At 39.3% G+C, this 12,297-nt stretch overlaps 1 protein-coding gene across 2 annotated transcripts; it reads left to right on the top strand.

The window, feature by feature from the left end:
* The first annotated feature begins 557 nt into the window (after positions 1–557).
* Positions 558–11,794, top strand: LOC131235809 (uncharacterized). 2 transcript variants are annotated; one of them, XM_058233071.1, is made up of 6 exons: positions 558–861; positions 1,277–1,509; positions 1,584–1,842; positions 9,826–10,005; positions 10,115–10,270; positions 11,396–11,794. In XM_058233071.1, exons 1-6 carry the CDS (start codon positions 640–642, stop codon positions 11,567–11,569), a joined length of 1,224 nt encoding a protein of 407 aa, XP_058089054.1. In that variant the 5' UTR covers positions 558–639; the 3' UTR covers positions 11,570–11,794. The 2 variants fall into 2 exon arrangements, with proteins under 2 accessions (XP_058089054.1, XP_058089055.1); XM_058233072.1 differs by having other exon boundaries at positions 737–861; positions 1,264–1,509.
* Positions 11,795–12,297: the final 503 nt, after the last annotated feature.

Genomic DNA, 12,297 nt, shown 5'->3' with positions numbered 1-12,297 from the left:
TACGCCCCTACTGACTGCTCCATACCTAGCTTGTTGCTGGGAAAGCTCTGTGATACCATCACAATATATACATGTTTTATCCATGCCGTCCATCAACATTTCCAGATAATTTTACTGCATGATCCCGAAAATGAGACAGATCAAAATCTCTTGTAGACCACACCAGAGTAAAGAGTAGTGATTTAGCCTCACCATTAAAAACTCCCCGATGATGCCCGCTTAAATGTTTATTTACCATCCATCATATTGATCAGGTCACACAAACATGGATGAATGGAAAACTCAAATACCAGCTTAATCCAAAGCTTTTGTGCCACCAAGAAGTTTTTAATATCAGGCGTTCAATCACTACTATCTATTGTTGTGTGGTCCAATGAGATTTGGATCTGCCTTATTTTTCTGTATCGTAATATGAAATGAGCTGAACAAATGGATGGACGGCGTGGATGAAATAAATACGTCATGATGGGACCACAAATCAACGACTAGTACCGAGCTCGGTACTGGAAGGGTCACTACCGAAATCGAGTCCGTCCCGTATACGCTTCGAAAGCAAGCAAGATTTCAGACTTCGGAGAAAGAGATAAAAAAAGAAAAAAATAGAGAGACCAAGAGATCGTTTGACTATTAATAATAGCGATGTCGCACGTCACGAGGAAATGCCCAAAATCCAAACGAGCTTTGTTCTTTCCATTCACAAAATTTCCTATTTTCCCTCTTTTCTCTTTTCCATCTTCCAAAGGATTTGAAGAAGCAGTACAAGTAGGGAGAGAAAGCAGGAAAAGTAAAAGCTCCGCTTTTCGCTTTTCTACACTCTCCTTTCCGGAGAAAATGGTAGAAGAATGTCTTTTCTTCAACAAGGTTTCCATTCTTTCATCCCTCTTTCCTTTCCTTTGGATTTCTACTTGTTTTGAAAAAAAAAGGATTTTTTTGAAGAAATCTTTCTGGATATACATATTTTTCGTTTTCAGAACATTTTTGTACTTCTTTTTAAAATTTTTTTGGTTTGAAATGAAGAAACTCATACTGCATTTTCTTTTTCTGTTTCTTTTGGATTTTTGCTTTCTTCGTTTAGGTTGTTTGAATGTGAGATTTCGTTATTTTACTCATTTTTTAGAAAATATTTTTATTTTTAATGTTTTCATGTTCTGTTTTAATCACCTTTCGATTTCTGCATTGGCTTGATTGATTTTTGGAATCTTTTTTTTTTCTCTGCAAATCCGTTTGGTTGATTTGTGGAATCCTCGGAATTTTGATTGGAAGGTTCATGTCGCAGGATGCTTTAATTGTAAAACCGTTGAAGAAGTCTCCGACCGTGTTGAGAATGATTCTGCTAGTCTTCGCAATGTTCTGCAGCATTTACATTTGCTCGATCTGTCTAAAACAGATCGGAAACCATGTGAATTCTAAGTTCTCCATTGAATTTCCCGAACGCCCTTGTCATGGCAAAGGCATTCAACCGTGGGAGGATCCATATGCCCATTATCCAAAACCCAGAACTTATAGCAGGTAATTCAATTTCCTTGACTGGCGGTTTGAATTCATTTTGCTTGTACCGAACCTTGTTTTGGGTGTCTTGGCAGAGGAGATTGCGAATGCAATCCTGTCCGGTTCTTTGCAATTCTTTCAATGCAGAGGTCTGGGACCGGATGGTTCGAGACGTTGCTTAACAGCCACATCAATGTCAGCTCAAATGGGGAGATCTTCTCCCTTAAAGAAAGGAGGAGCAATTTCTCGGTGATTGAGAGGACGTTAGATGAAGTGTACAATCTGGATTGGTTGAGTAGCGCCTCGAAGAATGAGTGTTCAGCTGCTGTCGGATTCAAGTGGATGCTTAATCAGGTAAAATATAACTATTCCTTTGTTCCAAGAAAAAAAAGGTCTTTTAGATGACATGGGTCATGGCATCTATATTGAGTAACCTTTGTACTCTGTAAAGCTGTGGCTTGTTTCTTACTCTATTTAGCTGGTAATTCTTCTATTGATGCTTTTATATTGGTACAACCAAATGAAATTCAACCCCATTATTTTCCGCTGCACAATCAGTAATTTCTCTGTAAAGCTGTGGCTTGTTTCTTACTCTATTTAGCTGGTAATTCTTCTATTGATGCTTTTATATTGGTACAACCAAATGAAATTCAACCTCATTATTTTGCCGCTGCACAATCAGTAATTTCTCTGGCCAAACTAATAATATCATTGTCTTATCCTTTGGTATGTGAAAACCAGAATGCCTGAAGTTGGCCGAGATTCATTTTACCCACGTTGATGATCGGATGATGCCAATGGGCATGCCATATAAGGCCTAAAATTTAAGTGGGTCTGGATTTCTCTTCAAAAGCAATCATGATAAGAGATTGTAAGGGGGCAAGTTCCATCAGGTGACTAATGGTCAGGGTTACAGTTTATATAGTCATGTTAAAAATCGAAAGATTCTAAACCAATAAAAACCAGTGGAGGCTGATGCATTTTTTCCATTTCATGGTCACAAGAGGGAGCGGTCCACTATCCACAGTCGAAGACAGGGAAGCTCATCCGATGCTTAGTCAGGAGAGAGTAGTTTTTGCGCCTCCATTAGTATTCTTGATAATGTGCAATCCTAGGCAACTCTCTTCCTTCAGCTTATAAGCATTCTATTATTCTTTTCTTATGCCCCTATTCAACTTAGAAATTTCTTTGTCCATTCTTGCTCAATGCTCTTTGTCGTAGAAGTAAAATACTGTAGATGGACATGAAATAGATAGTAGATCGACCAAGGTTTTATCAACTAATCATTCTTGGAGGGTGAGCAAGTAGTTGCCTTATATCAGCTAATCATTTTCTAAAAGTCAAGTAGATGCATTTTCTTACACTTGCATCGGTTTCATTCTATATGACACTTGCCATGTTTTTGTGAGTGATTTTTGTGATTAAGAGATTAGACAAACTTGCTCTGAATAATGACAAGATTGTACACGATAATCATTTTAGTTGGACGGATTTGCCTATGATAGGTGAGCATTTTGATAAGGCTAGAATTCTTCAAAGAGCTACGTGAAGATTACTCACACATCTCCACCTGACTTTGTTTCAGATAGGATGAGATCATTCGTATCCAGATTGTGTTTAAAATCCATCTCATAGATCTATCAGAAGGAAAAACCTCTTTAAATCTATCATCGTTGTTTTCCTTAAGGAAAAGCACTAGTCTTAGCAAATTGAGCTGAAAACACTGGATGTTGGACTGCCCACTTGTGCTTTTTTGCCTGCCATGGCCCCTCTAATCCTATGTCTTCAAAGTTCTGCAAACTGCTGTGGAATTTGGATACCCACTCAGCGCCGAGCATCTCATGTCTGTCACAAAGGTTTTCATTCCCTTCTACTCTTGACAATTTCATACTTTGTCTAAGATTGCACTGCATGGTTCCATTCTTGTTTTTGATGTATCTGACCTTGGAGCATAAAACCCATTTCGGACATTTACTCTTGGTGGGTGCTTGATCAATTGGAATTGTAGGAACTAGTAGTCGCTGTGCAATTTTATGGAGTAGGTATCCTTTGTCACGCTCTCCCTTGTAGGAGAAATCTGTCGGATGCTGAAATATTAACAATTTATGTAGCTCTTGGGGTGGGTGCTTGATCAATTGGAATTGTAGGAACTAGTAGTTGCCGTACGATTTTATGGAGTAGGTATCCTTTGTCACACTCTCCCTTGTAGGAGAAATCTGTCGGATGCCGAAGTAGAACAATTTATGTAGCTCTTGGGGTAGGTGCTTGATCAATTGGAATTGTAGGAACTAGTAGTCGCTGTGTGATTTTATGGAGTAGGTATCCTTTGTCACGCTCTCCCTTGTAGGAGAAATCTGTCGGATGCTGAAGTAGAACAATTTATGTATCTCTTGGGGTAGGTGCTTGATCAATTGGAATTGTAGGAACTAGTAGTTGCCGTGCGATGGAGTAGGTATCCTTTGTCACGCTCTCCCTTGTAGGAGAAATCTGTCGGATGCCGAAGTAGAACAATTTATGTTGCTCTTGGGGCTACTTAAGGGTTTCTCACATTTTCTAGGGAAGAAAGACTCGATGGTTTGGACATTGGATAAGATTGGGTGATTCTCTATCCTCTCCTTTTATAGCTTGCTTGGAAGGTTTGTGTTGGTTGTTTGCGGTGACTTCTTGCCGTTCATGTGGTTTTATGGGGCCCCTCCCAAGATTGTGGCAGTCCCTTGGTTGGCAGGGAGGAATAGGGTCTTAACAATTGATAATATCCAGAAGAGATCTTTGGTGCTTCGTAACTGTTGCATGATGCGCATGTGGGACACAGAGACCTTGGATCATTTGTTTATTCACTGCTCCTTGCCAAAGGTGTGGGATAAAGTATGCCGGGGTCCATTGAAAGTTTCCTCCGTACTTTTTCTTTTTTTTGTAGGGGGGGATTCACTTTATTAGTTGTGATTAGTTGGGTTTCTTGTCAAAGGGACAACAGCCAAGAAGTTTTGCCTCTTCTCTCCCAGCTTTAGTTGTTTGTAATTCTTTGAGCCTTGGCTCCCATTTGAATAAAAGTTCTTCACCTTTCAGAAAAAAAGGAAAAGAAAAAAAGATATACATGTGAGCATGCTTTAAAAAATTGTCTCATATGACTTGATATCATCCCAGTTGTATCACCATATGGAAACAGGACTGAAACCAACCGAAATGGAATGATATGGGGCTAGTTGCAGTGGTTTTGGTCCCCTTGCACTCCAAAACCCCTACTTAATTCTGATGATCTTGAGTGCATCATCGAGAGGCTGATCTCCATTACAATTATTTGAAAAAAAAATGCATATTTGTATTAGGATCTTAAAAGGATATATGCATGGATCTTCCTCCATGAAAATCTTCTCTCATACAATGAAAATTTTGTTCCGTTTAAGGTTCAAATCAAGTTAAATTATTTTGGTTCACTAACAAAGGCTATTTCATAGAAGCCTGCTCGATATCTTGCGATTTCACATTCTACTCTATGATAATGAGATGCTTTGAAACAGATAATTTATCTGCTTTAAAGCCCTTTTTAATTCAATTTTGAGGTTAAATACTCCTTCTATATCCAATACTGTATATAGAATAGATTCTAGTCATGCATTGTAGCAATGAGAGTAACTATGCAGCGCTCGTTTTAGTTTTACAAGAGAGGATGAAGCCTGTTAAATTTGATTTTTCACTTAGAGGTCAAATAGAGATGTGAATTGTCACGATTGCATAAACTCGTATTGGTAAACAAATACGCTTTACATTGGTAGATTCAATCAACCACATTGAAATATGGGGTTAAGTAATGTTTGATATTGATCAGGTAATTTTGTGGGTAACTGCCATGATTGCCTTAAAATCTTTGGGCACTCTCATCCTTATTATTGCGTTGATTTTTCATTATCATTCCTTTCTAATATTTTTCTCGAATATGTACTCAAGTTGTAGGAATAATTTAGTTGTTTTATTCCCCATTTCATTAACGTTCCACATTATTATCCCAACACATAAAACATGAAATAAACAAAGATACCTAAGTAATGGCTCTATTGACAATGAGAAGGATCCACAAATAGAAAAGCGGTTGCAACTATGAATTTTGAAAAGCTATTGCTTTACATCTCAACAGTCGAGCTGTTTGGTGCTACTTAACATGATAATTTTGGTTCTACATCTCAATTCATGGTAGTTTCTGTATCTTGCAGCTCCAGTTGAAGTTGTGTCCCAATCATGGGGAAAACAGTAATAAGCATGAGAATTAATATGTTTAGGGATCTTTTAAAGGCATATGAAAGCTCCTAATACCCAATATGGATGGTTTGGAAACCTTCAAAGTGATTTTTGAAAACACTCAAACACAAGTCCAATGTGTAGAAGATCCCCTAAAGTGATTTTTGAACTGAATGTATCTTTACTAGGAAGGGGAATAAAGAAAAGCCAGGTATTCCTGTATACACTACTCCATTATTTAAAGCTATGTTTGGGTTCATATTGAATTGAATTGCAATGCCCAGATCAGCAGAAAGGAAATGACCAAAATGTGACAACGTGATGAGGTCGATCACTGTCTTCCTCAAGGATAACTACTCCGAATCCACGGAGCTTCTCTGGACTCCTCACAGAGACTTCTCGAATCCACAAGGAAAGAAAGCAAGAAAATAGAAATAAATTCTAATAAATTCGAAATTTAATTGATGAATGAAATAAACGAGTTCACAACCCTTTAAATAGGGATACCAAGCAATGAGAGAGAAATCAGAAACAAACTATAACTAAAACTCCCTAAAATTTGTAACTTACTATAAATAGTAAACTTACTTTTATAGTAAGTGTCCTATGTGGCTTAACCATGCTATTCTCCTAATTATTCTAAGCACTTTTCATGTTGGACACAACTCCTAAAGCCCAACGGATGAAGAGTCATAATCAAACTAAAACTTACTATTTATATTAAAAATGAAACTAAACATTGAATTCAGCTGTCGATATGATGGAATCTCACAAATTCGGTGTGGACAACCCGGCATAGCCGGGTTGGTTGGCTAAAGTATCTCGTCCTACCCTAAAATCATATATGGTATGTCGAGTAACTCATTTCGGTTTGCGAGATATGCCTATTTTAAGGTTCTGACGGTCTTGATGACTTCGGCCTCTAATCGGGCCTTCTCTGGTCCATCTTGGACATGAAAGTGTCCGTGACTTGCTCTACATCAGTCCACTCCACTTCAAAAGAACTCGTCCTTGAGTTCTTGTGCTGCTTCGGTTCATGATACTCCATCTGGTGCGTCGTAACGATACCCAGATCAAAAGTTATGATCAATTTACGGTCCACCTTCTTTTGGTCCAACCATGCTAGGAATGTATTTGTAACACTTTCTACATCTGATCCCTCCTCTTGGAAAAACTCGTCCTCGAGTTACTCAAGGGACTTGGTTCATGATTCTGAGATAACTTTTGATGCCGATATTTATTAGCCATTTTCTTGTAGTTGGCATTAGGCTCTTGAGTTGACATAACACATGTACTCATGTTCTCTTTGACTTGGCTAGTATGAGTCAGTTCCTTCACTTCTACCTTCAAGATCTCACATTCCTTCTGCTGATAATGTGGGCAATTAGGCAGACTTATCCACGTGACAAGATCAATGTGGTTTTGTATATCTCGTATGGGAGGCAATTTATTAGGGAGTTCATCGAGTACAATTGCCTTGAAATCCTGCAACACTGGTTTTAAATCCCCTGGGATGTTCACAGGCTCTATATATTCTTTCTTTTCAACTAATGTACAATTGCCTTGAACTCCTGCAACACTGGTTTTAAATCCCCTGGGATGTTCACAGGTTCTATATATTCTTTCTTTTCAACTAATGCACACACGCACACACACACATATATATAATCTTGTTTCCTCGGATTGTTTAATAAAAGTCTGTTCAGTTGTGAGAAACTGTTCCTCAACTTTAGAAGTCTTGGGTTGGTTCTCCGTTCCCATATAGACGAGGCCAATCTTTCTACCATCTTTAGTAAATATAAACGCGTTATCCCGACTTCTATGCGTAGTAATAGCATCAATATTATTTTGCCATGGTCGACCAAGTAACATATGCCAAACTTCCATGTCGACTACGTCACAAAGTTCTTGATCCTTATAATTTTTACCAATTGAAATTGAAGCAGTGTATTGTTCGGTTACTTTTGTTTTGTTGACCTCCTTGATCCATCCAATCGTGTATGGATATGGATGCTTTTATATTTTCAGTGCAGCTTTTCTATCATTATTTTCAACACGAGATTCTCACTAATCTTGACATCGATGATCACATTACAGACTTTTTGGCTTACAGTGCACCTCGTTCGAAAGATGTTGTCTTGCTGTAATTCTATTTTTACCTTTGACATGTATAATGGCTTCCTCACGATCAAAGTGGTGGCCTGTGATGGTCATCATTTGATGGTGCTTTGTAGAAATCAGGATTGTGTTGTACAGCGACCACGGGCGGTTGAGCATTACTTTGAGCTCAGGGTGGAATTAGCACATCCGCAATATGGTTGAGGGTTGCCTGCAACCCTTGCATGGTCAACTGCCTCTCCCGGTGGAAAGTTTCCATTCTTTCCGAAAGATAACGAATCCCTGGATCACCATTCACAAGATTTTTGTTCATACCTTCGTTGTTTGCTATCGGCCCGAGGGGAATCCTCACATTGATACCAATTGACGTAGGGATGAATGTGATGAGGTCGATCACCGTCTTCCTCAAGGATAACTACTCCGAATCCACGGAGCTTCTCTGGACTCCTCACAGAGACTTCTCGAATCTACGAGGAAAGCAAGAAAATAGAAATAAATTCTAATAAATTCGAAATTTAATTGATGAATGAAATAAACGAGTTCACAACCCTTTAAATAGGGATACCAAGCAATGAGAGAGAAATCAGAAGCAAACTATAACTAAAACTCTCTAAAATTCGTAACTTACTATAAATTTCGTAACTTACTATAAATAATAAATTTACTTTTATAGTAAGTGTCCTATGTGGTTTAACCACGTTATTCTCCTAATTATTCTAAGCACTTTTCATCTTGGACACAACTCCTAAAGCCCAATGGATGAAGAGTTATAATCAAACTAAAACTTACTATTTATATTAAAAACGGAACTAAATATGGAATTCGGCCGTCGATATGATGGAATCTCGCAAATTCGGCGTGGGCAACCCGGCATAGCCGGGTTGGTTGGCTAAAGTAGCTCGTCCTACCCCAAAATCATATATGGTATGTCGAGTAACTCATTCCGGTTTGCGAGATATGCCTGTTTTAAGGTTCTGACGGTCTTGATGACTTCTGCCTCTAATCGGGCCTTCTCTGGTTCGTCTTGGACATGAAAGTGTCCACGACCCGCTCTACATCAAAATGTAGTTCATTAGTATGCGCATTGAGGAAGTAGCAATCAATTTGCAGTTTCAAGTCCAACTTCTGAGAGTAACATAGCTGCCATTTGGAGCATATCCCCTCAAATATGAATAGTAGGGAAGGTTGATTGCAATTTGGTCATTTCCCCTTTATTGAACTGGTCATTGCAATTCAATTCAATTGCGCATCCAAACACAGTATGCCTTGATGTCTTCAATTGAAATTTGCAAAGTTCTGCTTGTAAATATACCTGTAAAAATAAAATTAATAAGACCTATAGAATGGTTCTGCAGCAGAAAATGTACAACTGCAATAGGTGTAAGTACATTTTTGTTGAGGCTGCAGAGCACAAAATGGTGCAGTGTCATTGCTTATAGGAAGTGCCCAACATTAGATCAAAGGGACAGAAGAGTTTCCCATATATATGGGCCCTTCTTCAAAGCTGTCTCAACTTGGGGAGTAATTTAGAGTAATTGGATTAACCATTTGAAAGGCAGGTGAAAATATATGCATGACACATTAAATATGACACTGACCAAAATACCCTCCTGATTTTCAGAAGGGTAAAATAGTAAAAAAAAGACAGTAGGAACTGCTCTATCAAACAAACATCTTTTAAAAGGGTTTGATATTGCAATGAGCTTGAAAATTTTCTTTTGGTATGAGTTTTCATGTGGGTATACATCTCCATGTAGGTAAATGCCCAAAATCAGTGCACTAAGTAAAATAAATAGATGCTTATTGTCTGTTGATTCACATTTGTATTTGGTTTGCTACATCTCATTTCACGTTTGTGGTAATCTATGATACATAATAGAGAATAGATGACTGCTAATTTGGAATCCATGCAAGTCTACTCCATATGTCACTTGCATTTCATGGGCAAAAGGTGCATTTAAAATTCATTTTTCATTGCTAATGCAGGGTCTCATGGTGTATCATGAAGAAATAGTCGAATATTTCAACCGAAGGGGTGTTTCTGTAATATTCCTATTCCGTAGGAATCTCTTGCGCAGGTTGATTTCAGACCTCGCAAATTCATATGATCGATACGCTAAGCTACTAAATGGGACCCACAAATCTCATGTGCATTCACCGGATGAGGTCCGATCTCATGCCTGCTTTTTCAGTCATATACACCCATGTGCAACATTAAAACGAAAACATGTGCTTGCAATCCCTTGATTATTTTGTACATGGTTATCAATTGCAGGCAAAGGTACTTGCTGAATACAGGCCCAATATCAACACAACGTTATTAATAAGTGGTCTGAAAATCATAGAGGAATCAACTGCCAAAGCGTTGGAGTACTTCAGGAGCACTCGCCACATTATTCTGTACTATGAGGATCTCATCAACAACCGCACTGTGAGCTCTCAAAGCCAGCATGCTTTTTTTTTTTTTGGGAGATGGCAGTGGACTGTCGAGCTCTGGGTCTGCGACTGGGCCATATTTCACCCAGTTTTTACCACTCTTATTGAGGCCAGACTAGAGCCAAAGTCCTGGCTGGTTTATATTATGGTTGCAACTTGGGTGGGTTGAGTTGAGGGTCAACCCCCGCTCAACCCGACCTCAAGAGGATCCAACCTGACCTGGGTTCCAAGCCAAGGTTGCCCAATCCGACACCAAACTGAATTCCTCTATGCTCGATCCAATCCAACCTGACCCGACCGAAATACATGTGACCGACTGAAATACATGTATTTACTCCCAACTTGACCTAACCTAACCCGAATTCCCTCAACTTGAACCCAACCTGATCTCAAGCGAGGTTAGCGTTTTCAAACCCAAACCTGACCGAGGATCTTGACAACCTGACCGAACTGGGGTGGGTCAATTGGGTATGGGGTGACCTGAACCATGTTGCAGCCCTAAGTTTAAATCTGTCAATGGCAGGGACTGGGTCCAAAATTCAGCTCGATAAATAAATGGGCCGAGTTCAGGCCTAAATTTCAGGTTGAGGTGTCATTCATTACTTGGCCTCACAGTGTCTACATTGAACTTGGGTTTTCAGTTTGTGCAAGTAGAGCCCTTTCTGTCATCTGAACCATTGATGTCATTGGCTCCAATCTTAATAACACATGCACCAAAACTCTCCTAAATGGGAACTCCTAACCATTCAATTAGAAAGTTAAGAAACATCCAACCTTAAAAATGCCAAAGCGTTGATGGCTAGGATCTTCCATTCTGGGGAATTTTGGGTGCATGGACCAACCATGGTGCGGCCATCATATCAATGGCTTGTATCACTGAAACATGGTCCGCCCTCACACATCCTGAAAACATGATCATAATATGCCCACCATGTCAATGCCTTCGATCACTGGATCATGGGCTCCATTGTACAAACTGACTGGAGTATACTTTAGTATCTGTCAGGGCATTGAATTCCACCTCTTTCAGGCTAAATGGCCAGCCTAAGCCTGACCATGCTCATTTCACCCCTAATCTTTTCTGGGCTCGTGTTTATTAATGTTTCTTCATCTTCTGCAGAAGTTGTTGGACGTTCAGGATTTCCTAAGGGTCCCACATAGGGATCTGGTGAGCCGTCAGGTAAAGATCCACACAAGACCCCTATCCAATCAGGTCATTAACTGGGATGACGTCTCCAATACACTCACGGGTACACAGTATGAAAACTTCCTCTATCCTGACTATCAAACCTAGAGAACTGATACTGTAAATAAGTCATTCCATTCATTTTTGTCATATAAGCTGGCAACAAGTCGTTGCTGGTCGTTCGAGTTTCTTCCTATTGTTTTGACCTTTTTTTTTGGCTGTTAGTACAGACGAGAAGAGGCTTCCATGGTGTTAATTTTCTGACCTGGACCTTCTCTCTTGTATATTTATTAAGTCAATCAATCAGAGCTGAAATCAGTTTTCAAGGTGAAATTTTCTTTTTTGGTAGCTTATGAATTTGTTCTACAGAAGCTGCAACTCAGGATTATTCAGTACGACTTACCCTGTGGGGCCCACATGAACGGATGGTTGGATGATTGGAACCCTTCTGTCTCATGGGTGCTGTTATCGTTCACAGGCCGTGATCCAATAAATCTCACTGAAAGGGTGATCCCGAACATTGATCGTTGCAGGTAAAAATCTTTCTTTCACCAGTTCATGATCACTCAAACACGAGTTTTGGCGCATGGCCATTATTGCCAATGGGATGGATATCTCTAATCATCTGACCAGCTCTTCACGTGGACTCAACAAAGTAATCCAGGTTGAATGTTGCCTGAATTGCAACTTGAACAGTGTTTTAGTGAAAACCAATGTTTCAAACAACCTTAATCGATTTGTGAGCCCATCAGGCTAACCTGTCAAACACCCACTGACCCATTTGGTCTCCGGAATCTCCTTAATCAGAAGATTAAGAACTGATTAACAAGTAACCT

This window comes from Magnolia sinica, chromosome 2 (genome assembly GCF_029962835.1).
Source record: "Magnolia sinica isolate HGM2019 chromosome 2, MsV1, whole genome shotgun sequence".
NCBI lineage: Eukaryota > Viridiplantae > Streptophyta > Magnoliopsida > Magnoliales > Magnoliaceae > Magnolia > Magnolia sinica.
The sequence above is the reverse complement of the archived record's forward strand: the minus strand, read 5'-3'. Positions and strand labels throughout refer to the sequence as shown.

What these genes read in the sequence shown, in the direction of transcription:
- LOC131235809 (XM_058233071.1), top strand. Translation starts at nt 640, where the DNA reads ATGTCGCACGTCACGAGGAAATGCCCAAAATCCAAACGAGCTTTGTTC. An exon ending in AAACCCAGAACTTATAGCAG is followed by an intron (nt 1,510 to 1,583) that starts GTAATTCAATTT and finishes GTGTCTTGGCAG; the next exon opens with AGGAGATTGCGAATGCAATC. An exon ending in ATGTGCATTCACCGGATGAG is followed by an intron (nt 10,006 to 10,114) that starts GTCCGATCTCAT and finishes TATCAATTGCAG; the next exon opens with GCAAAGGTACTTGCTGAATA.